Source organism: Dermacentor variabilis, chromosome 4, assembly GCF_050947875.1.
Source record: "Dermacentor variabilis isolate Ectoservices chromosome 4, ASM5094787v1, whole genome shotgun sequence".
In the NCBI taxonomy this organism is placed as follows: Eukaryota; Metazoa; Arthropoda; class Arachnida; order Ixodida; family Ixodidae; genus Dermacentor; species Dermacentor variabilis.
This window is the reverse complement of record NC_134571.1, coordinates 164,259,110-164,287,079: the sequence shown is the minus strand read 5'-3', so window position 1 is coordinate 164,287,079 and position 27,970 is coordinate 164,259,110. Positions and strand designations below refer to the sequence as shown.

The 27,970-nt window shown below is 44.7% G+C and overlaps 1 protein-coding gene across 1 annotated transcript in view; it reads left to right on the top strand.

Moving 5' to 3' along the window:
- LOC142578040 (uncharacterized) overlaps positions 1 to 26,224 on the top strand; it is a 55,734-nt gene extending 29,510 nt beyond the window's left edge. Inside the window, exons 3-5 of the mRNA XM_075687459.1 lie at positions 3,601 to 3,641; positions 23,064 to 23,141; positions 25,990 to 26,224. Of these exons, the coding sequence (XP_075543574.1) occupies positions 3,601 to 3,641; positions 23,064 to 23,141; positions 25,990 to 26,139 (269 nt within the window). The 3' untranslated portion in view covers positions 26,140 to 26,224. The remainder of the gene's footprint in view (positions 1 to 3,600; positions 3,642 to 23,063; positions 23,142 to 25,989) is intronic.
- The last annotated feature ends 1,746 nt before the right edge of the window (positions 26,225 to 27,970 follow it).

Sequence of the window (27,970 nt, the reverse complement as noted above, 5' to 3'; positions counted from 1 at the left end):
TGCTGCTAAAATAGCCTATGGAATGAAGGTTGTGTGTCCTGCACATTGCGTTCATGTGTTCGTTTTTCCTGCTCAAGCAAGCGTACTAGGCGTTAACGTAGGCGTGACAATCATATAGAGTTTGTAAAGACAGGACAAGGGTTCATAAGGGTCAAAGCCATTCCTATAAGGTTGATAAAGACCAATAAGAGTCGGATCCAGTCCGATAGAGGCTGATAACAAGCCATTAAGATTGGTAAGGGTCGAAGCGCGGTTCGATCGAATCCGACGAGGTTCAATTCAATACAGTTGATTTTTCATTGATAATAATTTGTTCAAAAGAACTGTTCGGCCACTAGCCAAAGGTTAGTGTAAGGCCATAATCACATATGTAGCTTGCCGCTACAAAAGCATGTGCATACCTAGCTATTAGCGATACAATGTAATACAGTTCGGTGGATACATACAATTAAAACCACTAAGAAACAGTGCGTATGAATCACTGGTAATAACACCAACCTATTGGGAGAATGCATACACACACGAAAACAAAAAAGAAATTGCATAATATACATAGAAGTAACATATTGGCAATGGTCTGTGCTCAAGGGTAGGTTTTCTGAATAGATCCGTGAAGGAGTAATTTGGCACAGTATGAAACAAGTGGAGAACCAGACTGATGGAAAATCGCGTACTTTCTGATAGGTATAGCGTTTTTACAGCAGACACGAAATGGTTGCCCATTTTTACATCAAGAGGTACTGGGTTCCAAATTTTCGCACCATGAAACTCAAGTAGTCGTTGGCCATACGTGTTACGAGTGATTGGTAGTTTGAAATTTATATTTGTTGCACCCCTCGTATTGCAATTAGGTGTAATAAACCGGCTTGGTGATAATGAATGTTGTCACGTAAAATAGTGTTAATATGCCAACTTTCATTTCCCATGCTAGAGATAATGGTAATATACCGAGACGACCGAAAACATGTCACTATTATCATGTGGGCTTGTGTATGTCAGAATGCGCAAGGCCCTTTCCTGTAACCGAAAGTAGGGATATATGTATATTTTATATGTGCCGGACCACAATTCGGAACAGTATATGATGTGACAGTGAAATATGGAAAAATAAACAACTTTAAGTACTCTAATGTCAAAATATTATCTGCATTTTATTAAAAATTAGCAAGCCGAAGCTAATTTCGCGCATATACTAGATATATGTGGTATCCATTACAAGTTGCAGTCCAATAATACCCCAAAATATTTTATGTGGTCGACTTGTCCTATAGTTCCACCTAGAAGATGAATTTTCATACCTATTACGTCGCAGCTAGTTCGAATAACGGGAGTTGAATACTACGTATTTTGTCTTATCTCTGTGTAGTGATAATTTATCACATGCAAATCAAGTTGATATGTTTGATAACTCGCTGTTTTTATTGTTCTGCAAATAATAGCGTGGTATCTTCAGCGTACATAACAGCTTTTGATAACTTTAATAATGATGGGAGATCATTGACATATAGCGAGAACTGAATGGGCCCCAAAACTGATCCTTGCCTAACTCCTGAAACCATTGTAGTATACTCGAAAGCAAAGGAGCCAAATTTTACATATTGTTTTGGGCCGTTTAGGTAGCTTGAAAAGAGGTACATTGCAATTTCCCTAAAACCAGTACGTGTCGCTGCAGTACGTGCCGCTGCAGCGCTGTCGTCTACACTGGTCGGATCATGTTTCATGACAGTATTAATGACACCGGGCTGCCCGGGGATTAGCACATGGCCCAATGCATACGCGTACCTAGACAACTACCAGAAGAGTTTGAATGAATTTTTTACTTTCACATCTGGCCGTGCTCCATCCATCACAGTGAATAGAACTTGATGTCATTACAATAACCAATACTTATTCTACAAGCCAAAACTCTTTAGCCCTCCGCCAACCAGTGCGACTGCCATGGCACTACACACGGCGCCTTTGATTTGAAGGGAGGGATGCTGCGCATACAAGACATCGTTCGTTTTTGAGGATACAGGGGTGGCGAACACTCAAGAGTGTACAGAAGGTTCTGTATGATTCACTTGTTTCGGGATATAGCCGCAAATATACCTGGTTTGTTCATTTTGCTCCGGTAAATTATCTTCGGCTGTATTTTCAAGCGTCAAAGAATTGATTTGTTACTTTCTTATGCCCCTATTATTGTGAAACGATGAGGATGTTTCCCCAGTTAACAGAGTATGAAACATGCCTAACACGTTTTTTTGTTACTGAATCGTACTTTCAACGTAGAATTTGAAAAGCAAGAGAAGGCATTTCACATTAAGTGCCGCAGCTCTTGGACGCCCGTTCTTACGTTGAGGGTCGGCGTCATACCTTGGAGGCGAAACATAGCGAAGGCGCGCAGTCAAAGAGGAAAGAGAACGCGGAGCGCAGCGGGAAAGGAGAGGACGCGAGGAGGAATGTTTGAGTACACTACAGTGAAAGTATGAGGCGGAGAATGAGCGGAGTGGGCGTGGCAGGCGCATGCGCTGATGTGCCGGCGGCCATGGCCATCGCAGCCGCGTGGGCAACTTGTGCTTTGAGGGGTGGTGGGGAGGGCCGGGTAGCGTGAGGTGGGCAGTGCTACGCTCATCCGCGGCGTTGTCAGTCCGCGGTGCCAGCGTGTGTAACGGGGATCGCTACTCTTGCAAAGAGCAATGGCGAGCGCCTACGGGTAAGGCTCGATGATCATTAAGCTCCCTTGGGCGTCGTTGAGAAGAGCGTAGTGCGTCGCAGGACGGGCGAAGGTGGCTGCGATGTGGCGCCAGAGCAGCGCGCGTCATCTGCATGCAAACAAAGCACGCTACTCACAGCGTTCTCTTCCTAGTATAAACTGCATGCCTATATAATCATACTGCAAAATATTGACACGCAATATCAAAACACAAATAGAGTTCCGCTCAATTTTCGCATTAGGAAGTATCGTATTCGTCGGTGAATACTGTCTTTTTATTGGGAGACATGAGAGGCTTCTTCGCCCTGATACGCTGGAGCAGCGCGGTTCTGGTTAATGTTCGTGAATGGCATTTATATTCTAGTGGATGCTCAAGCGAGACAAGGGAGGAAGAATATGCAGGGCTGTTAAGAAGACTGAGTCCAGTTTGCTGCGCTACACGTGGGAAGCAGGATGCTCAAAAAGATTGCAACATCTTGCAGATGCGCAAAGACGGGAATGAGTGCGGACGTGACGAAGCGTATTTCCATTATTTCTGATCACGAAACATTTCGATCACCAGTTTTGTTTAATCATTTGGACGACTGATGTAGAAAGATCTTTTACAAATTTTCCAACGAACTAGTCATTGTTGAGGCCCGCACTGTAATCTCTAACGTATATTTGTTGTGTTGTGCGCGCCATGCATTGTATGACTAATATATTTCTTTATAAGTAACACTACTATTATCACTTCTCTTCCCTCACTGCATGCTTTCATATTCTATATCTTAGGGTATTTTGTATTCCTCATTCTTATCCTGTTTTGCGTGCCTTTTCCAGTACAGCAGAAGGCGTTCGGCCTAAAGACACACACAATAACCCTAGTAATAATAATACATCTTTCTGCTTTCTATACATTACAGCTGACTGCAGTCCAAGGTTCCTCAGTACGCATGGAAAACTGGTCTGTGATGTCTTTTGATTGTTCAGTGCTTGTTTAATTGAAAAAAAGTCTATGGAGGGCTCTCTTTATTTAACATGATACAAAAATCAATTACCTGAAAGATAAATAAAAATACATTAATAAAACAAATTGAAACTCTAGAGAACTTTTTATAGCATCTGATAAAATTGGGTAGTGTGAGCGTTTTATTCAATTATTGTATGGTATTTTCATTAGTTCCTGCGGGAGGCACTAATCAGCAGGTTTCGGGCATATTCCTAGAGAAAATATTTAGTTTGTTACAGCGTATTAATTTTAATGGTTCATGGACGAAACTGTAGGCCATAAATTCTATAAAATTCCTTTTATTGGCAGATATCTCAGTAGAGCCCACAATCCAAGAGTCCTTTCGTCAATTTCATGGAATATTCCCGAAAAATTAGGAAAATAAGAATGCACCTATGCTTTTTTCGTAAGGCATTTACTACTGGACCGTCCAAATTACTTATGAAGTAGCACGGCTGCTTTGTTGAAACTTTTGTCTTTCGAGTTATCTCAATGCAGGATAAAAAGGACACTTATGCCAAGAATTTCTGTCATTTTCTGGAAGCGAGGAAGATGTCGTTACGTTAGTCTTCTTGCATGGCTTATGCATCTTCTGAAGCTTTATTCCTATAAGATAACCGTTTCTATGCATGCCTTCTACTAAATATTGAGCTGCTTCTGTCGTAATATAACTGATAAGATAAACACGTAAACATTTAGAAGTGGGATTTGTATTCAAGATTCTTGAGAACAAGCTTAAGTGACTATAAAGGCTTACAAATGTAACAGATCAGTCTGGTGATCATATTCTCATAAGTAATAATCAGAGGGCTATAATTATAAACCCAAGCATCCACCATCGTTGTCTTGAACGCTGTTGCTGTTATTGTCCTGAGACGTGGTGCATACACCCACATGAGGAATTGGCCAGGGAGCGGGTGGGTAAATTAGGTGGATAAAGAAAACCAAGGAAACTATTAATTTGAACGAAGGAACTTTATTTCTGAGAGAAAGAAAGCAGTCACAATAAAACCATGAATTCAATGGAAAAGATATTAACAAGTAAATATATAAATACATAGAAGAAAACTGTGGGGAGGGGGACGATCAGTCTAACATGTTTATTGATTAGGCTACATCTGGTAGTTGGAGATTGCCAAGCAAACATTTTGTGGCTGAAGACAATAGCGGCTCCGAAAAATAGCATTACAGGCACCGATAAATCTACTTCGATACTGCGAAATAGAATTTACAGTATTTTTTGTATTACATCGAAACCTGGAGGCTTACGAAAAGGGTTCTACTCAAATTGAGGACGACGCAACGAGCTATGGAAAGAAGAATGATAGGTCCAACGTTAAGGGATAAGAAAAGAGCAGATTGGGTGAGAGAACAAACGCGACTTAATGACATCTTAGTTGAAATCAAGAAAAAGAAAGGGGCATGGGTAGGACATGTAATGAGGAGGGAAGATAACCGATGGTCATTAAGGGTTATGGACTGGATCCCAAGGGAAGGGAAGCGTAGCAGGGGGCGGCAGAAAGTTAGGTGGGCAGATGAGATTAAGAAGTTTGGAGGCACGGCATGGCCACAATTAGTACACGACCGGGGTTGTTGGAGAAATATGGGAGAGGCCTTTGCCCTGCAGTGGGCGTAACCAGGCTGATGATGATGATGATGATGATTGAGGAAAGTTCTAGTGAGAGCATCTTGCGTTCCACACTTGTTTGTTTATGAAATTGGCATGATGACATCGAAATGCCTGTAAGACAACGAGAATAGGTATATTGTCTCAGCTTCGCCCCAGAATAAGCATGGTTGTGGGTGGGCCAGACGAGACGTTAGTAGATAGAAATTTCATGTAGGTGTACGGCAGCGTACCCTAGTGATGGACACTTCAACTTTTCGCAATGGTGGCCGCTCACGCTTGGGCGTCGCATTCACCAATGCATACACGTTTTTGATTGTAATGGCTGATAGCACGAAGTGCAATGCCTGCGGTGTCGACGAAACCATAGAACATCTACTGTGCTACTGCCCATCTTTTTAAAATGAAAGACATGACCTCTGCACAGCTCTCAATTAGTTAGAAAACCGTTCACCTTGAACAAGATCTTGGGACCATGGCCTCGCATATCGCAGCTACAAAAAGCCACAAAGGCACTGTTGCGATATTTGAAAGCTGCCGAATTGAGTCACCATCTGTTATCCAGACTGAGTGACTTAATGATAACCACAGTGGACTTTGTCTTTTAAACTTTCCATCCCCATTTCCTAGTGTAGGGTAGCCAACCAGGCTCAGTCCTGGTTAACCTCCCTACCTTTCATTTATTCTTTGCTCTCTCTCTCTCTCTTTCTCTCAACTTCTCGTGTTTTGCAAGAATATGTGTGCCAAGAATATAGAAGACATAGGTAATCAACAGAGCTAGTTATTGCTGAGCCTGGTATTACCTGTATATAGTACTCTGCGAAATTTAGCAGCAGTGGCATGGGCAGTCACGAGAATCGAGAATCGAGCTGCTTATCGATGCCTTGGCTGGAGAATCTGAAATTTCGTCTATCACTAGTGCTTGACGGCAAGGTGCCTAAATTAACCTCACATTTCTAAAGTATCCAGGCAACGATGAATGAAACGTCCTCGTTACACTAGGGTCACTAGACGCGGTAAGGAATGAAAAAAATGATTTGGAATCGGGGACTAACATGGCGGTTGTAACTGGCGGATCTAGTTTGCGTATAGTCAGCACCACTGCCACGGATTCGGCCAGAAAAGTGGGTATAAAATCTCGCAGGCGAAGAGAAAATGCCCAATCAAGAATCCAGCAAAATATGCCTACACCAGACTTTCCTTTACATTGCGAAACACTGTTTCAATTAAGTTGTTTGTCTCAAGGATCTGCAGACGATATTATAATATACCGTCTAGAATATAATATACGAGAAATTTTACATTAACAAAAATGTAATCAGATTGCCTTTATTATGAAAAATATCATGGGCTTTTTTACAGTCGTATGATCTATGTGTGGGGGCCAGTTGACAAAGGTGTTAATATCACTCCAAGGTGTTTTATAGACTGTACCTGTGGTAGCTCTTAAAGAGTGTAAGACAAAAAGATGTGCACTAGCTCATGCATGGAAAAAACGAGAATGGCCCATTTGCTGGCGTTGAATCAAAATTGATTCATATCTAACCATTTCTCATGGGCACGAAAGTAACCTTGTATTCGTCGATATAACCTGTGGATGCAGATACCAAAAAGTGCAATATTGTCTACATAAACATGGGGACAATTGGGCTCATACGAGCACTAAAAAAATACCGCGGAAAGGACGAAGCTTTGTAGTACTCCTCTCGTTCGTTTATATCTAGAACAAGCAAAGGCGCTATTGTAGCAATAGAATCCTCTTTCAAATAAAAATGAGTGAATCCTCGCTACTTTATACCTAGGAACACCACATATTAACAGATTTATCAAAACCGTGCGCTCCACGGTATCTAAGGCATTAGGGATGTCGAGCTGCGTATTGTAGGATGTAAAGTAGCGTATTGCTTATGACGTAGAGCGAGTTGTATTCGGCTTCATAAATCGCCAAGAGCACGGCAGATAGAGCGGCTCTTCCTAAAACCAATCTGACGGGATTAAGAATTCATCTTTCATTTCGAAATTTCCTGATATGAAGGTGAAAAAGGTTTTAACTAAGTTTAACTGCGTTTGATCTAAGTGCAATGGGCCTAATGTTCTCAAAAGAATACCGTCCTCCTTGTTTCACAAACATCCGTATTAGTTTTGCAAGTTACCATTGCAACAGAATCCACGCATTCTCAATTGAACAATTTCGTCATCATCATCCTGGTTACGCCCACTGCAGGGCAAAGGCCTCTCCCATACTTCTCCAACTACCCCGGTCATGTACTAATTGTGTCCATGTTGTCCCTGCAAACTTCTAAATCCCATCCGCCCACCTAATTTTCGGTCGCTCCCTGCTACGCTTCCCTTCCTTTAGAATCCAGTCCGTACCCCTTAATGACCATCGGATATCTTCCCTCCTCATTACATGTCCTGCCCAGGCTCATCCCTTTTTTTCTTAAGTTCAACAAAGATGACATGAACTAGCGTTTGTTCGCGCACCCAATCTGCTCCTTTCTTGTTCCTTAACGTTCCACCCATCATTCTTATTGCCATAGCTCGTTGCGCCGTCCTCAATTTGAGTAGAACTCTTTTCGTAAGCCTCCAGGTTTCTGCCCCGTACGTGAGTACTGGTAAGACACAGCTGTTACACACTTTTCTCTTGAGGGATAATGGCAGCCTGTTGTTCATAATCTGAGAATGCCTGTCAAATGCACCCGAGCCAATTCTTATTCTTCTGATTATTTCAGCCTGATTCCGGATCTGCAGTCACTACCTGTCCTAAGTAGATGTATTCCCTTACCGCTTCGAGTGCCTCGATACCTATTTTAAACTGCTGTTCCCTTGCGATACTGTTAAACATTACTTTAGTTTTCTGCAGAATAATTTTTAGACTCGCTCTACTGCTTTGCCTCTCCAGGTCAGTGAGCATGCATTGCAATTGGTTCCCTGAGTTACTAAGCAAGGCAATATCTTCAGCGAATCGGACGTTACTCAGGTATTCTCCATTAATTCTTATCCCTGATTCTTCCCAATCCAGGTCTCTGATTACCTCCTGTAAACACGCTGTAAATACCATTGGAGAGATCGTATCTCCCTGCCGGACGCCTTTCTTTATTAGGATTTCGTTGCTTTCTTTATGTAGGATTACGTTGGCCGTGGAGCCGCTATAGATATCTTTAAGTATATTTACATACGGCTCGTCTTCACCCTGATTCCGTAATGCCTCCATGACTGCTGAGGTTTCGACTGAATCAAACGCTTTGTCGCAATCAATGAAAGCTATATATAAGGCTTGGTTATATTCCGTACATTTCTCTATCACCTGGTTGATAATGTGAATATGGTCTATTCTTGAGTAGCCTTTACGAAATCCTGCCTGGTCCTTTGGTTGACAGAAGTCTAAGGTATTCTGGATTATATTTGCGATTACCTTAGTAAATACTTTGTAGGCAACGGACAGTAGGGTGATCAGTCTATAATTTTTCAAGTCTTTGGCATCCCCTTTCTTATGGATTACGATTATGCTAGCGTTCTTCCAAGATTCTGGTACGCTGGAAGTCATGAGGCATTGCGTATACAGGGTGGCCAGTTCTTCTAGAACAATCTGCCCACCATCCTTCAACAAATCTGCTGTTACCTGATCCTCACCAGCTGCCTTCCCTCTTTGCATAGATCCCAAGGCATTCTTTACTTCTTCCGCCGTTACTTGTGGGATTTCAAATTCCTCTAGACTATTCTCTATTCCATTATCGTCGTGGGTGCCACTGGTACTGTGTAATTGAATAATTTACCGGGTCATAAATTAGGGTATGGAATTCATGCTACAGTATACTTTAGCATTTCATTATTACTGCATCTCAGCCAGGGGTTGCATTCGGCAAGATCAGATAATGTAAATGCGACGAAGCCATCTGAAGGGTGTAATGCAAAATGGATTGTTGGGAGCTAGGCTGCCAATCGACTTTCTGAACCTTTCGTAATCTATTCTAGGGAAGCGTTTATTTCTTGCAGAATCCATAAATAATTAGGTTAATGTTAAATGTGTTGGTAGCACCATTGTAGCACGAATAAATGCAAACAGAGCACACATTTTTTTTTATTTTGACAGATTATCGTAATGACTAATACCATATTCATCGTTGGTTTGTTTACCAATACGCTTTAATATATCGGCATGAAACTTACAATCTTTACAATTTGTCGGGCATTGATTATAGAGAAGCAGAACACTTATACCTCCGAAGTATCTCAGTATAAATATCTCGGTACACACATATCTCACAATCTTTCCTGGTCAAAACATACTGACACTGTAATGGATACTTGTGTTCGCAAATAGCTCACCCTCAGAGGGTCACTTTTTGTTTAGTCATGTGTACGCTGATCATTCCACCAAACACAAGCGGCGCTTTCAGGAAAAAGGTTACAAATTCAGCTCGCTCCCGGGCACTCTGCAGAACCAAACAAATCGTTGAAACGACATCATTTGCTTCTGCATAAGCAAGTTTCGAAGCAGCTGATTGCAAAGTCTGAAATTTATTGTGGTTCACAAATGTGTAAGCTTTGCATTCTAAAGGCATTATTCCACAAATTACTTTGAATGACCGGAAGACAAAATGACATAGGAACCCGGGTCACACGGTAGGTTGCTGAATCAGCCGCAAACCACGATGAAACATCGAAAGTGCTATAAAATCAAGAGCACGGTGCAAGACACTATGCCTACTCTCACATGCTCTTCGAAACTGACGGAATTTGATGTGGAACTAAAACGACTTCGAGCAATCCGACGACGTGCTGAACGAAGATACGGGCATATGAAGACAACGGGCGATTTACGGACTGCCAGACGCACGCAAAACAAGATCCAGCGCCTGTTAGACAAGCTGGAATCGCAATGTTGTACTGCCTTCTGCGAGTCGGTAGATACACGCAAGCCTTTATCGAAACTATGGAGAAAGGCGCGTGGTCTCCGGACACTCCCCCTACAGCAATTCCCGTTCAAGGCTCTTTCCCTCTCTCAAAAGTGATTGGAGAATGACATGGCAGATGATTTCTGCGCCATATCCGGCCAACTCAGAGCTACCAACATTCCGTCGCCTTCGAGTAGTTTTCAGCGCCCACGTGGTCACCGCATGGATCTACCATGCTCAGTCCACTAACTTAAGGCAGTATTAGCTTTGTGTAGCCGCACATCAGCGCGAGGACCTGACGGAACTTCCTACCGAGCTCTGTGTCACCTGGGCGATCGATCGAGAGGTGCTCTCGTTGAGTTGTACAATGAATCTTTGAGAGATGGCACGCTGCCAACAAGCTGGTAGACAAGTCACCTTGTTCCACTGCTGAAGCCTGACAAGTCCCCGTTGGAACTCTCATATCGGCCGATCGCTTTCGCGAGCTGTGTGGGCAAAGTAATGGAGAGGATGGTCCTAGGACGTTTGGGGTGGTACTTGGAGTGCCATCGAGTGCTACCATAGCTTCGCCGTGGAGACACCAGGATATTATATCGACTGTGGTTGGGCGTTGCCTTTACCAAAGCCCATGCACGCTGCATAGGGATGACCGACACCGCAACCTATGACCACTGCGGCCATGAAGAATCGGTTTACCATATTTTATGCACCTGCCCGCAGTACAATCCACAGAGGGAATGCCGTCGCCACGAACCCGCCCAGCTGGACGACCAACCGCTATCGGAAAAAGGAATTTTACACCATCGAAAGGACGTACCATCACAGAAGAAGGTCGTGCAAGCAATATTGCGCGTTTTACCATCTACCGGCCTTTGTGAACGACTTTAAATGGAACGCATCTTGTGTGTGTGTACCTCCGTGTGTGGGTGTTTTTTTTTTTACGTTTTTTCTCTTCGTCCTCTTTCTAACCCCTATCTCCCATCCCCAATGTAGGGTAGTAAACCGGAGACTGATATCTGGGTAACCTCCCTGCCTTTCCACTTTATCTTTCTCTCTTGAAGCTTGCACTACAAAATGTAGAAGACTACAAAATGTATAGCGAACGTTAAATGCTGTGTGTTCTAACATGAAAGCTATCAGTAGTCCACTACCATAGTCGCTTACCATACGGATCTGTTTTCAGCCCACATGAGAGGGGATGAGAAGTAAATACCTCGGCAAGCAAAACGTGCTTTTTGCAAGCAGTCAGAGCACTATCAAATTCGCGCGTACTTCGCACATTGCATTGCACTGAAGAGGAATAAAACCAAGGAAGACACAAATTTATTGCCAATGTTGGGCACTTGGAGACCATGAGTTCAACAGAAATTTTCGCCCTGTGACAAATTTTACTTGAAACATGCAAGTATGAATATTCCTTAACCTCACGAAATTTTGTCTTACGGGAGGACAGAAAACCCTTTCAATTGCAATTTTTTCGCAGTGAGAGCCAGCCATGTTTCATGAATTTCATTAGACAGCTAAAAATATTCTGTTAAATTTGAGAGTATAGAGCGACAGTACCACTACAATATTTTGAACTTTCTAATGGGGTTGGTGGCACAGCAGATACAACTGCCGCTTTCACGTTACTTTGTTTAATCTAGGCGATGATTGAATATTTTTTTATTTGGTATTCTTAAACGTAGAAATTCGGGAGCGTCTTACATCAGATGAATAGGCCGTCGCCACTCTTAATACATGACTGAATACAATCGAGAAGCTACGGCTAGAAATTTGCAAAAAAAACTCCCAAATTCAAGCACTAGAGAAGAACATTTGGGCTTTAGATCAGGCGGTTTAGGAAAAACGGAAAAGCAACTGACCTCGAAGACCGCAGTCGCCGATCAAACTTAGTTGTTTTCGGTGTCAAAGAGCAAGACGATGGAGATGATGAAACGTTGCGAAAAGCAGTTATTTATTAGATTTATTTCGAAAACACTACAGCAATCATGCAAATCTATTTCGCGCATTCATCGTCTTGGAAGACAGCCAGGAAAAAGACCTGCTATTCAATATTTGCAGTACATTTTCGAAAAAGAGGCCACTTTTCGCACCGTTGTTACGTATTCGACGGCTAGACGCCGAGGGCGGCAGGACGACCGGTCCAAGCAACAGGCGACCCACGCAGCGCCAGGAAGACAATGAGATTTATTCTTTTAGCGACGATCTTTTTGAGCGCTAAGCAGCCAATCAGGAGGTGGCAAAATAAAGATATCGCGTCCAGCGGGGCAATCTTATCTGCAGATTGCAACGTAGACTGCGACCAGCACCGCGAATGTTACAGCTCGGCCAAAGCTACCCATTTTGGAAGGCGTTCAAGCGGATGACGCTTCTTGAAAAACTGGAGGCGGGAACAGGTAGGCAACGATGGCAGCAAGATTGCCCAGGCACAGCACTGAAGCGTTTTGCAAGATCGCATTGCCCTTGCGCTTGGCGAAGACTTTGAGGTGCATGGTGGTACAGGCGGGCAAGTAGAGTTAGACATCGCAGAAAGGCTGAAGGCACCGAGCTTTCAGGCTCGAAGAACAGGCCAGTGGAGAGCGGTTGGCACGTCCAGGAGGAGGTCACCCTCATAATTATCACTGCTCGCCGAGTGCTGAAAAGTCTGCCGAGCACGTAGTGACAGGGAGCCGGCCGCATACCTCTGGCGCAGGGTTCATCCGTCAGCCGGCACGACAGGATCTGAAGTGGCGCTTTGAAATATCGGACGAAACGCCGTAACAACGTCAGAAGCAACCTCGCACCCAAGTTTAGCAAAGCCAAGCAGTTGGATTCACTGGGAGCAGAACACGTGAAAATTGAACAAGAGAATGAAAAGGCCTTGCATTGACTGGCATACACGCAATCAAAAATGAAAACTGCGTAATTTGGCTAAGCCAGTCAGCATTTGCATGGCGTTTGCCTCTCGTGTGCTGTCCTGGGAAATCAAACTGTTGAAATGCTAGCGGCACATCATCAACCGACCATTTTTGTATGACATTTAGTTCAACCACACTAAGGGGGAGTGATCGGTTTCAAATACAAAGGAAGGGCCTTTCAGATAACACGCGAGTTTTTCGAGAGCCCACACTAAGCAAGCGCATTCTTTTTAAAGCGAAAACATTACTCGCCGCGAACATGCGATTTCGCCGTGTCGGTCCTCCGAGGCGGCTCATTACTTGACAACGCGCGCCTTGCCGCAGATATTTCTCTCTCTCTCTCTCTCTCGTTCGCTCCCCAGTCACTACTGCGCACGCGCGACTTGCAGCACCGAGCCACAGTTGTTCCGCCACTGCGCAGCGCCGCGCCTTTCCGTCGCCGCCATTTGATATGACGTCACGTCGAATTCCTCGTCGTTGCACTTGCCTCCGCTCGCATCGCCAGCTGCGTCGCATGCCTGATCACATGTCGGAGGATTGAGAGCTCGACTGGGACGATTCTGATAAGCAGGAGAACGCCTAAAATCGACATCGGAACGAGATGAAGATGAAGATCCTGGCATAGGCGGGCTAAGCCACTGCCATTTATTTCTGTAGGCTTGCTGGTGTGATGTTAGCTTTAGAATTACATGAACAGGGTGATCCTCGCCTTTTTTCGTTCACCTGACTTACAATAAGGCCCATTCCGTGGTCACTGGGATCACACTGAACTAAGAAAGGGAGAACGTAATCTGGTGCCGCGAGAACCGGTTCGCTGACAAGGATCTTTTTAATCGCAGCAAATGCGTCCTTACGCGCCGTATTTCAACGCACGACAGTAGGCTCGGTCTTGCGCAGAGCATCTGTACGAAGATTAGCGATATGTGCCAAGTTTGGAATGTAGCTGCTAGAATAGTGAGCTAAACGCAAAAAGGAACGCAAGTTAGTCCGATTTTGGCAAAGGAAAGCTAGTGATTGCCGCAACATTTCGTTCGGAAGGGCGTCGCTTCCGTTTGCCAACAACGTGTCCCAAGTAGTGGACTTCAGAGCTTGCAATACAGCATTTTCTCAGTTTGAGAGTCAAGCCTGCTTTACGCATTCGAAGGAATGCCTGTTGCAGATGTTCGAAATGCCAGTTCCAAGTGCTCGAGAAAACAGCGATTTCATCGAAGTAGGGTACAGCGAAAGACCTGGTGCGTGTGAGCACTTGATTCATTAGTTTTGAAAGTACGAATGGTGCATTCTTGAGGCCAAAAGTGAGCAGCAGAGGGCGATATGTGCCTGTCGTAGTCATGAAAGCGGCGAGCTTACTGGCGTTCTTCGTGAGTGGCACTTGCCAGAAGCCGCCTACCATATCTAAAGTTGAAATGTACTGTGCAGCGGAAACTTTCTTCATCAAGGCCTCAACATTAGGAATGGGAAACGTCTTCGTTATTTTAGCGCATTCAGCTTACGATAGTCAATGCATAGTCTGTGTTCCTTGCCAGGACTCGCTACGATAAACATCGATGATACGTATTCGCTTACCCCTGGCTAAATTCGACCCAATGTCAACATGTTCTGAACGGAATCGCTCAACAGCTTCTCATGATGGGGCAAAAATCTGTGCATCCTTGTACGGAAGGGTTGGTGAGATGTCAATTCAATGTCGTGTTACACAAGGCTTGTGCTACCGGGATAAGGACTGAACAAATCGCTGAAGTTGTGTACAACCACTTCCAACTCCTTTCTTTGCTCTATTGGTAAAGGAGCTTGTTTAGCGACAGATTCGAGTAGTTCTTATGTTTACGGGGAAGAGCAAGGGGGTCCGTGCTTAAGGGACGTACATTTATTTCCTCTGTTTTGTTTAGCACGATGGTCAGCGTCTCCATGCGTTCGATAAATGGCTGCATTAGATTGCAGTGGTATATTGTCACGTCCTTGCGTTAACCGGGCCTCGTTACCAGGTAATTTGTGTCGGAAGCCTTTTGCTTAACCGTGACCGTTCCACTCCATGCTACTTCCAGTTTGTACGCCTTCGACGACTTCAAAATCACCACTTTGTAGCCTTCCTTGAAGGCTCGAGTGCGTGCAGATCTGTCTTACATCTCTGCGCCTTGCTGCGCTTCTGCCATGTTGATCTGCGCCAATTCTTGCAATTCACGAAGGCGTTTTAACACGGTCAGTGCGTACTTCAGAACAGATTTGTCTAGAAGTTTGTCGTCCCACTTTTTTTTAGCAAGGTGAGCGGGGAGTAAAGCGCTCGACCGTAAACAAGTTCCGCCGGGGTGAATCCAGCAGCTGCGTCAGTGACAGAGCATTGCGGGAACAGCTGCATCCCAGTCAACACCCTTCTAAGCAGAGCGCACGCAGAATCCGCTGCATTACTGAGTGAGGCTATTCGACTGAATTGCTTTGCGGGTGGTAGACAGCTGTGGAGAATGGATATGCCACATTTCTGCAAGAATGTCGTGGTAAGCGCGCTTGTAAATAGAACCTTGGTCACATTGCATTTCACTGGGAAATCCGATGCTGGCAAAGACGCCGAGTAGCGTGTTTACAACAGCTGTAGAGCTTAATTCCGATAACACCGCTGCTTCCGGAAACTTCATGGTAGGGCAAACGAGCCTTAGCAAGTATTTATTGCCCGCCGCTGTTACTGGTAATGCACCCACAATGTCCACTACCAATCGTCGAAAAGGTTCGGCAATTAAAGGCACTCGCACCGAAGGTGCCTTGAGGTTTTCGTTTGGCCATCCGGTCCTTTAGCAAACGTTACAAGAATGCACCCATTGCCGAGATTCCTTGAAGCACATCGGTCAGTAGTAGTCGTTCAATAGACTGTTCTTAGTTTTGTTTATCCCTAAATGGCCAGCCCAGCTATTGCTATGAACCTAATCGAGAAGTGCAGCACGATACTTTTGGGGAATTACCAGCTGTTCGAAAGAGCGGCCTTTCTTGTTTTCCGAATGTTCGCTACAAGAGGCAGTCTTTTACAGTGAACGATACTGGCCCCTTTTGGTACCGTCTTGACCTTTCTCAGCTCGTTTGCAGCGACTCGTCGCTCGCTTGATCCGTTTTGAGAACGCTTTTGTCTGCTTTTTTTTTTTGCAAGAAGCTGAAAAGTTTCACTCACTGGGCTTATCGTATTGTCTCCGGCGCGGAAGCGACCAGGGAGTTATCAACCGCTCGAACGGCTTCGCTCGTTGCGGCAGATTCTGACGAATCACTGCGCTCTGGAATTTCGGCGGCACGAGTAGCGTTAGTAGTTTACGCTCTTGTATGGGACCGAGTACACGTGTGCACCTTACAGAGTTCTCATGTAGTTCCAATCCGGCTTTTACAAGTACCTCATTGATGAGAGAGAAAAAAATAGGGATTTTTTTTTAGGCAGCTTGTATGAAACAGCGGCTTCAGTTTAAATTTACCGAAGGCGCCGTCATTTGAACTTCGGCTACCGGCAAGCACTTCGAGTCGGGCTGTAGTGCCTGACGCACCGATACACAAGATCCGGTAAAATCTTCGGGCTTAACAAACGACGGGTGGACGATATCAAATGTTGCGCCTATGTCAAGTAGAGCCTTGCAACTGACGTCGTTCACAGTCATGTCGTAGGTGTAAGGCAAGAGTAAATTGCTCTCTTCTGTCACCAAATTAACGGACACATTTGCTTGTAGGCACCCTAATTTGATATGACGTGTTTGTTAGCATTTGTAAAAGACGAACGATGGTTTTTCTTCAAACTTGTAACGTTGTGGTTCACTCGAGTTGACCGCATGAAATTGGGCGGGAACGTTGTCGGATTTCCCTTGGTTGCTTTCTCTCGCTCCTTTCTGAAACTTCTTGAATGCCCCCGACAGTTTCTTTTGCATTTGCAAGTTTCCATTCTGCGGGAACAGTACTCGTCAGCCAAAGTGGCTGCCGTTGGCAACCTCTCCACGTTTCACTTGCCCTGGATTCACAGGCGCATTTGCTCAGGAATAGACGCATAGAATTGCTCTAGCGCGAACACTTCAATCAGATAATGCTTGTTCTCGTACGCGTTCGCAACTTTAGGCCATTCTTTCAGGAAGCGCATGGATTCATAGGCGAATTCCGAGAATGACTCCCCTTGACTACACCTCGTGTTAGAAAACTTCATCCTTAAGGCTTCTGTAGACAAGCTGTACCTTCGCCTCAGCTGAAGCTTTATTGTAGTCACGCGCGTCTTCAACTGCCATTCTCGGGATTACGTCCGCTGCTTCGTGTGGAAGCAGCGTCAAGAGGCGTTGCGCCCACGTCTCTTCTGCAAGTGCTGCTCTAGTACACGTCCTCTCAAAATTCAGGTAGAAAGTGATGTCGCTACCAGCCCTGAAAAGTTGCATGTATCTGCGCATGTCCAAACTATCAGTTCATTTAGGGCTATGCACCTGCATCTCTTTTAACTTCAGTTCTATCTGTCGTTCTTTAAGGTAATGGGAAATTGTCTTGCGACATTCCTCGACTTCGTCGTCGTACGCATTTGGTTATTGCTTCAATTATTGCAGGTTTGCGCATCGACTTCTGTACAGGGATACGTAACTCTTCAGCTCGGAACGCTAGGTTGAGTTTCGTGAAAGATGTGAGGTTCATGGCTGCTGATAACAAGTGCCACTCTTACACGTACTAATATTTAGCAAAGTCAATGTGCCTTGACTACCAAGTAAATGCCGCTAATGCACCCAATCAAGTAAGCCGTGCTCTCACCAAACCTAACGCTAAGGCCACCGCCAACGTGCGTTCCATCCTCTGTCCGCCGTCCGCTGCCACCAGCTATTACATATTCGACGGCTAAACGCCGATGACGGCTGGACGACCGGCCCACGGAACAGACGACCCTCGCAGCGCAAGGAAGACAATGGCGTTTATTCTTTCAGCGACGCTCTTTTTGAGCGCTGAGCAGCCAATGAGGAGGTGGCAAAATAAAGAAAACATTTAGCGGCAAGCGGGGCAATCTTATCAGCAAATTCCAACGTAGAATGCGACTAGCACCGTGAATGTTACAACGTGCGTACGCTTAAGGGTAGTGCTATATCTATCCAGAATAATTACAATAAAGAAACTCTGAGAAAACGAAAATTTCTTTGGGAAACTATGAAACGGGATGTCGACAATGGAAAACGTGCTGTTCTTATCAATGACACACTGAAATTTGATGGCTGCGGTAATGCTTGGGATGGCAGCATGTCTCAACAAGTTGTCGTGTGCCGCGCAAACAAAACTTCTAGTAATGCACGACAGAACACTTGCGCCATTTCTAAAACCCTGCATGTGCTGAATTTCAATGGCAGAAGTATAAAAAATAGGGTAGAGCAGCCGGAATGCCTCCTCTTCAGCTACGACCCCCATATTGCAATTGCCTCGGAAACTTGGCTGCATGATGGTGTTAGCAACGAAATACTGGTATCCCCATTACATAAGATTTTCCGTCCGGACCGTGGATCAATGTGAGGAGGTATTGCGATTATTCTGAAAAGCACGTTTTCCGCAGAAGTACTTCCTCAGAAAACCAGGAGAGTATGTTTTTGAAAGTGAATTTTTGGGGACATGCATTTATGGCATGCGCGGTTTAGAGGCCTCAATACGCCTCAATAGTATGGTACCCATATTACATAAAGATAAGCATAAGCTTGAAATGGTTCAGAAGCAAACAGTACGGTCCATTTTGAACAAGTTTCTGTGCAGTGATTTGCCGGCCCAACGAATGACGGAAAACCATATCCCTACCTTAGAAGCACGAAGAATTGTGGCACGACTAAAATTTCTTGCAGGATGCACGACAAGTCGCTTGAATTTAATGGGCCAACTTACATTCAACCTTACTTGTCAAGCGCGTCTCGACACCGTCACGCTCACAACTTGATTCCTTCCCGCGCATGCACTAACCGATTTAAAAATTCATTCTTTCTTTCAACGGAATGATCTACCCTCACAAATTTTCTCTGCTGATAATATTGAGCAGGCTCTATTCATGTAATTTGTACAGTATTATGGAATGTTGTTTTCTCCCTTTTTGTTAGATGTCCTTTTTACTATCGCCAATGCAGGTGCTTGTTCTGGATGAAGGTCAGCAGAAACCCAAACGTGTTATTTTGATGGGATATTGACTATCTCAGTGCATTTTTCTGATGCTGTGAATATCGTCCTTTACAGTACAAAAAGGCCAACTTGTTTTTCTTTTCTTATCTTTTTTTGCTCTCCCTTTTTCTCTTCCTTGTGTCTAACACAAAAAGCACGTATTATTCATGTCTTAAATGAGTGTTTGCAGAAATACGCTCACCTGCTCGGTTTGTATAGACTGCAGTATGTAGAAATGAATAATAAATAGTGACCCTTGTGTTTGGAAGCACAAGCGTCAAGATCCATATCTGGGACACCAGTGCAGTGAAGTCTGAAGAATAGGACTCATCCTCGCCTGTTTGGCCCGGAGGAGTAGTAGCGTCCGTTTACTGGCCTATGGACGTATAAGTCGTGTTTACCTCGTCGCTAGCCATTTGAGATGTCACCTTAGGTACTGAAGATTGCAGCCATACCTTAGTGGCTTGCATTATTAGCATCATTTCACTGGTAATGACTTGCGCCAAGCATCCATGTAGGCTGGGTATCAAGTTGTTCGTAGCTTCCCACAGCAGACTGAATTGCTTTCGAGAGATTTATACCTATACTTGGAGTGCTGCCCGCATTAACACCAGAGTATCTGAAGGCCCTGTCTTCAAAACCTACGCTGGCATCTGTTTGGGAGCAGAGACGCTTGTCGACAACATTAATCATTTTTATTTCTGTGGAGTGAGCTGAGCAATTGGAGTAATCTGCTGGATGTGCTCCCCCACAGAGGCTGCATTTTGAGATTATGTGGAGCATTCACTTGGGGGATGGCAATATGCACAGGTGCGGCATATCGACTAGACTAGACCTACATACGCATGCGCTGTGTCCAAACCTTCAACAATTATGACATTAAATTGGAGGCCGCTCGAGTGATTCTACAAGAAAAACAAGAAGCCACACGTTTTTTTATGACGCACATTTGTGACCACAATGGTTGCAATTACTGATTCAGGCGGAATTATATCATTGTTTACAAGAACTGCAATGGTAAATAAAAATGACACCTGCTGCAGAGAATTTGTCCAGGGTATTAGCTGGATTTAAGCGGGAGTATACTACCCATGCTGCACGGACGGTAGGCGCAATAAAACCACTGATCGGGGTGGAAGCCAATGATGTGAATTTCAGTACATCTTCAACACAAATCTAGTCCGGTTACGTACACACTATAGCTCCCCGTCCGGAACCCTTAGGCGTCGGGGATGTTCTGGAAGTGTTGTACATGGCTTTAAGTTCATTTTGGTGAGGTGGTGGTTTCGTGAGCCTGATAGAACCTCCATTCGCAGGCACGAGCGTAACAGGTATTGTGTTGACACCACTGCGAAAAAAGTAGGTCTAAATTTTGCAGATATGCTGACCAGATGGATCGCGTGAAGCCAGGATATGTGGACATCAACGCAAGACGGCTCATGTGAAAAATGCAACAAAAATTAGGGCTCTAGTAAGGTTAGCTATAAACCTGAAAATATCTTATAGCTAACTAAAACCCCACTTATCGTCAACGAAGCTTCGAGTGGCATCAAACAAGCGTCCAAGCCCCTCGCGGTCAGGGACTATGCTAGCGTGAAGCACCATCATACACGTTTTCGCCAACCAGGTTAAGTACTGCCAAACATACCGCCAAACTACCTTCCTCATCCGCTCTTTTCTCTCCTTCACCCTGTCATGTGCTGGCGCCAAGCGCAGCTAGCATAGTCCCAGCCTGTGGTTTTAGGCAGCAGCGCCGCCACCGCTTCATAGAAGTGCGTATTTGTAACAAGCCAAAATTCGTAACCGGTTATCCCGGAATCTGAGCGACCGGAAACGGATACCCCTGACACGGAAACTGGGGAAGCGGAACTGATATGAGCGACGAATCAGGGAACAGCGGCGCACATCAAAGTTTGGCGCTACTTCGCAAAATCGATATTGGGGAGTGCATTGAAAGGCTTTAGATCAGCTCATTCACGCTGTTTCTCCTGCTGCTGCAGCAGCTGTTGTCTTGTCGATGAGCTTCGCCGAATGCGGTCATACTGAAACTAACGTCATCACGCCGTGATGTTCGTGCTATAGTCATTTCTGCTGGCCCCTCTCTATAGTCTTGGACGATAAGCCGTTACCGTACACAGTGCAGATAAATGCCGAGTATACAGGCAATTGAGGCTGCCCGAGATGCCAGGTAATCCACATAAGCGCGCACGAGCGCTATAGCACCTTAACCCTGTCTTCGTCTATCCACAGTCATCAGTCCTTCGTCGTCATTCCATCGTTCTCATCTTGTATCGATTCCCCTGTCGTCATCCCATTGCTGTCACGCTGTCATCGCCATTGCGTTGTCATCACTGCATCGGCGTCATTCCCTCATTGCCATTTCAACGTCGTTATGCCATCGTCGACGCGCTGTCTTCGTCGTTCAGTCGTTGTCATTTCAGTATCTTCATACCACTGTGGTGACGCCAGCGTAATCATACCAAATTAATGTTTTAGGCCCCGTTATGTCGTCCAGTTGTCGTCATGCTTCATTGTCATTCCAGCTACGCAATTCCGTTCGCCGCACCAGCGTGATCACACCGTTATCGCATGATCGGCAACATTCGTGTTTTCGCACCACGCTGTCGTCATGCCATCCTCATCATGCCTTCGTCGTCATCTAATTGTCATCACCTCGTGGTCGTGTTCCTGTCGAGGGCTTTTCACAGTCATCAATTTGTCGTATTGATTCTCATTGCTACGTGCCGCCGTCATGAAAGCGTCGTCATACCATTGCCGTCCTTATTTTGTGGTAAGCACTTTAGAATCATCGTAGTGCGTCATGCCGTTTTTGTCAGTCAAGACTCATAATTCTCTTCGCCAAACCGTTGTCGTCTTCCCTTTGTCGCAGTACCATCGGCATAATTCTAGAAACCCGATAACGCTGTCGTTGCGCCAACGTCGTCACTCTAGCGTCTTCATTCCATGATCATCACGCCATCGTCCTCGCACTGCACTTGGAATCGCCATCATTTAGTCGCCGTCATTCCTTTGTCACCATGGCACCATCCAATTTAATTGTCGTTGCGTCAAAGTCTAAGTCATCTCCATGTCGTCATTTTCATCTGGGGCATTTGCATGATCGAAAGCGATTGGTTGCTTTTGAGCGAGGTTCTTCCCGGTGCAAATTTGTCTGTGCAGTTCGTGTTGTCTGTGCTTGAAAATGATCGCTAAGCAGCAACAACGATCTTCGCAAACGCCAATAAAGCATCGCACAACGCCATTTCTACAGTGCATGCCGTCCGCATGTTTATTTCTCCCTTCGCTGTCTTCCAAAAGAATTCTTCTGCTGGAGAACGCTTGTATAGAATTTGCTTGCTCCTTCGACCAACTGCCTTGCCGTGTCCAAATTTCTTCTAAATATAAGAAGATGCTACTAGCGCGCACTATATCTCAACATTAAAAGATGCTGAAAGTTTAATGTGCTAAAATCCGTACAATTATTCTGAGTTCCGGATGGTAATTTGAAGAGGCCAGAAGATTTTGTACGTGCCGTAAGTAATAGTACATTGCTAATGCAGCCATGCAAGAAATAATAAAGATTGGCTGAAACGTTATATGTGGGGTTTGTTCAAGGTAGGCGAGGGAAGAAAAGCGCAAAATGTAACCAGAATATTTTTTGGCGTCTCACTAGAACCTGCTTGTGCCATTTATTAGGTACCTTTATGTCAATTATGCTAATTAGGTGAGGGACATTTTGATGCACGAATACATGGGAGAAGGCCACAATAAGAGTTGTTTTATTGTAGGCGCCATTGAATTGCTGTATGTGTATTACCATATCTTTTTTTTTTTACAGATCCGTGTGGGGTGCACGGAAACCTGTACAAACTCACAGCAATCGGTAAAAGTCATGCAACCTGGAGCAGAATGCACTGTACGTTTTGCCATTTTCACGGCATTACAATTTCCTTTTACTCATCAGTGATATTTTCACGTGCGCGAATATACCACTTTATCAGGACCCCGGAAAAGTGTTTTGTATATAGGCTGTTATGAAGATTAGGGTGGAATTCGTGAAGGCATCTTACTAATTTCGGCATATGAACTTTACGATAAATAAGCGTATTCACAAGGCTAAACACGTTAATAATATCACCAAGCTTATTTTGCGCGTTACAAAAAAAAAAGACGATTGCTGTAGTCGATAGCAGGCGGGTATGCAATGGTAGAACAGGGGCCGCATTATTTGACGGTTCGCTTTGGAATCGGGTAACTCTCACAAACTGCTTAGACCGGAGCTTTGTTGTCTTCATCCCTGGTGGGCGGGACTACAAATTCCGCAGTCGTCCCACAGGTTGTCAATCATCAGCAAAACAAACCCGCCGTTCTCTACAAGACGAACCACGGAGAAGTGGGCCACTTTGGGGTAGGGCGCGGTTCAACTTGAGGGTTGCTAAGGCAAATTTGGCTGCCTGCTAGTCTCGCGCTGGCTGCCATAACGAGTCGGGTAAGCCAATGACGGCTTCTTTAGTTGTGTTGCTGGCGAGCGTTGGCGACAGACAACGACATCGGCAGGCAACGGCCCCACACCTTCGACATGATTGATGTTTAAACGTTGTGAAACAGACGCGCAACAACGACGGAAGGAAGACGAGAAAGAAAACCGCATCTTCTCGACTTCTTTCTGTGCTTATTGCGCTTATATTCCACACCAGTTGACATGCACCAAAGAACATTGTGGCAAGTTTTGCCGAGTCAGGTTTAGTTCCAAAGGCAATTGAGGCACCCCGAGGACACTGTTATATGGCTTTGCGAAGAGCTAGACAAGAAAAAACAATGAATAGAAGTGAGAAAACACAACAGAACTAGAACTACACGGCCATGCATGCGCGTAGCATGGCTGTCGGTTATGTGTCCTCACTGCACACTGAAAGCAGCAATGTAGTAGTATTTCAACGATCATTGGAATTAAATTTCAGTAATATATTTTGTGGCTTATTGTATTCATTTTACGTTGGCTTGACATCTTAGGTTACGCTCCTTTTTATTATCGCCGTGCTGTAACGCATTGCTGAAATAGCGTTCGCATCTTACCGAAAATCAACAATTGACAAAATACGCACGTAAAAGTTTTCGTGTATGAATGTGAAATTGGTGGCCTCTGAGTTCGCAACAATGTGCCTATAAATCCTGTTGGTAGGCTAGTTGCTTCATAACGCTAAGTGAAAAGGTACTGCGCCAACAGAGCAGACGAGCACGAGAGAGTAAAGACAAAGACAAGCGAAAACTTACAGTTAACTTTTATTTTAATAAGCTGTCAACGTAGGAATATTACCACATTTGCGCAACGAGGCTGCGCGATTTCACTGTATTATACACCGATGGAAATGTGAAAAGTTATTGGGTCACTACAATTTGCTGCTCCAAATACACCTGGTTGTTACCAAACAAATAAACAGGCATATTGCTTACGCATGCATTAACTTTGGCGGTGCTCTGGTGGGTGAATATTTGCTTCTTCCAAAAATGTTTATCTCCCAAAGTTGTGGGGCACACATTCGATATTCATAATGTGCAGGTAATACCGCAATTTCATATTTCGAGTAAACGGAACGATGCTTAATTTATTGTGCAAAGGAACATGAACTTTCGATGAGAAACAAAGGCATTGCACATTTGCCTGCATATTGTCCAGTTTGCATGAGACCGTCGCGGCTTCAGGGGATCTTCAAAAAAGAAAGAATTCTACTGCCATTGAACAGATAGAACTATCTTATATTGCCTCCAAATGGTAGTGCATGCATAAGCTATACATCGGCTCCTTGGTTTGGTTTGTCGTATCGATATCAAAGCGATTTGTAGCGGTGATGCAATCATTGTGCACATATTTCACGGGTGTTTCAGCGAAGTTCTTAGCGTCTAGTCGGTCGGGATTTGTCGCGGTGGCGTCGTCACGCAAGAAAAAAGGCCTGCAGTGATTGAAGCGAAGAATGCATTCATTATATGGTATGAGACATTCAACGTGCAGCACAGCATTTGTTTCAATAAAAAAAGCAAAAAGAAGCATCTAAGCCACATAATTGACAATGCTAAGCACGTGGCGTTCAACGCATACGTTGAACAGCACGGAGTACTATTGTGCAAGCTGGCGCGGCGACGGCAGCTTGCAATGTGGGGTGTGATGTCACTAGCTTTTCATAGATCAAAGAAACAGCCTATCAAAAAATTTCGTTGTTGTTGCAGTACCGGTACGCGAAGGCCACCCATAGTTGTGACTCCAGAGAGGCAGCGTGACTAGGAGAAGCGGCTAAGGAAAAGGAAACGGCAATACGACCATTCGCGGCATGCTTCCGCTGGTCGCGTTGCCGTGGATTTCAGGCACAGGAAAAGTTCGCACGTCAACATTCTCCTGTGGCTGAAAAATGCGCCGGATCAGGAATATGAGAAATACAGCAAAGTATACCCCACTAAACAGTTGTAGCTGTGTTTTGCAACAGCTTCACTGAAGATCCCCTTTCGCAGGACTGGTATGGCAAGTCAATCTTTTTATTGGTGAATGTGCGCTGTTTCAATGCCCGTGCGTGATATTATACTTACATTGACGACTTTGACTGAAACAAAATGTTATTGAAAATTTGCGCTTGTCCGTGTATCTGCTTTCCCGTGCACGTCTCTTGTTTGTGCAATATCCTTTTCTTGGCAAACTATTCATACCTTTACTATATTGAAATTCGATCATGCCTATTCGGCCCTTGCATCTTCTTTCCGTTTTTTTTTCGCAGAATATTTCAACTGACACTGCGGAAAAGATGCAACCCTTCCTGGGATATTATTGTCCTGTTGGCCGGTGTAGCGGTAGCAACTGCGAATTAAATGGTCTGTATTTGGAATGCTGGAATACGAACTCTCAGCCTACTCGTCGCCCTACATAACAGTGCAGTGTAGGGCAACCTCATGTGCCTTTTCTTAAAAGCAGAATTCTCAGATAGTAGGCAAGTTTTGTAAATAAATATACTTCACAAGCTTGCGAGCATTTTTTATAAGCCTACTACAAATAACACTGCATTTCCTTTGAAAGGAAATTAGGACCTTCTCTGTGCCACAAGTTAAGTAAATATTAGCGACCGAGTATTTGCCTTCCTTCTTCAAGTTTTGATTCATAGCGTTTTATCGCACTGGTATTCTGATCACAAAGACGAGAGAAGAACGAGATCCAAAATATACCACGAATAAACAAAACATAAGAAGTGCATGTGAAGCACGTACGCGATAATCAAGAAGGCGGGTAGTCATCGCCGTCCCCCCCCCCCCCCCACATGCACATTCAGTACAGCTTGTCAAAGACCACAAACCAGCGCTGAGCAGCCCGAGCAATCTTCGCTTTTCAGCTAAGCACACTCGCTTACTGAAACACAAAGATATATTGCGCGCGTCTTTCATCCAGATGACGAAGTTTTCAAATTGGCGCTGTCCACCGAACTATCGGGAACAGTGTCGGATTAAGCGCCCTTAGTAGCGCGCAATTTTATGCGTGGACGCGACCCATCGCGGCTGTTTCCCGGAGTCTGGATTCAAGTTCTTTTTTTCACTGCGCTTTGTAGGCCACAAAAAAAACAACTCTGTGGCAACCTGGGACCCTACCACTTCCAAGTATTACCCAGGCAGGACATGTAATGAGGAGCAAAGATAACCGATGGTCATTAAAGGTTACGGACGGGATTCGAAGGTACGGGAAGCGTAGCAGGGGGCGGCAGAAGGTTAGGTGAGCGGATGAGATTGGGACGTTTGCAGGGACGACGTGGCCACAATTACTAAATGACCGGGGTAGTTGGATAAGTATGGGAGAGACATTTGCCCTGTAGTGGGATTTACCAGGCTGATGATGATGATGATGATGATGATGATGATGATGATGATGATGACTTAGATTTAGGTGCACGTTAAAGCACCCCAGGTGGTCCAAATTTGCGGAGTCCTCCGCTACTGTGTGCCTCATAACCAGAAAGTGGTTTTGGCACGTAAAACCCCATATTTAATTTTTCAATTTTGCCTCACGTTAGCTCAAAAGTTGGGCATCAGTGTTTCATCAGTCTCCGCAACGTAATGCTCAAGAGTTCCGGCCCCTCCCGCTTCATCTTGATGCAATTCTGTCGTAGCACTTTATATTCCAAACTGAATTTTCCTGCATGCCTCCTATTTAAGGCAAGGCGCTAGTAAGAAATGAATAATGACTGCCGGCTCCTTGTACCAACAGACGCTGTGCGTATTCTCTATTACTGCAAAGCCTTGTATTACTTCATGAACCTATGCCTAAGACACTAAAATGAATCAAACATCTGCCGCGCCACTCGTAAACAGAAACAGGACTCATCGCGAGTCACTACTTTTTTACGAACCCTTCGATTCCTCTACGGTCCTGGAAGCAACGAAGCATTTTAACCGCACCTAACCGAAACTTTTCGACAGCGTCAATTCTGCCTTGTTGTTATTCAGCCGAGAATGGGAACATCGACAGTTAGCAGTGCTGAATTACGTGAAGTTGCAAATTACGAAAAATTGAAAGTGAAATATTTTGTGCTCTTTACCTGAATTGTTCGGCGGCGCGACGCCGTTTCCACACGCGCCATTTTTGTTGTGAGTGAGAAAGAGAGAGAGAGAAGTCATAAGGCAAAGGCAGAGACGCTAACTAGGCTGAGCTAGGTAGGATAGCCTGTTATGATCAAAGGAAAATTAAAGATGAGAAAGAAGATAGATGTTCACACT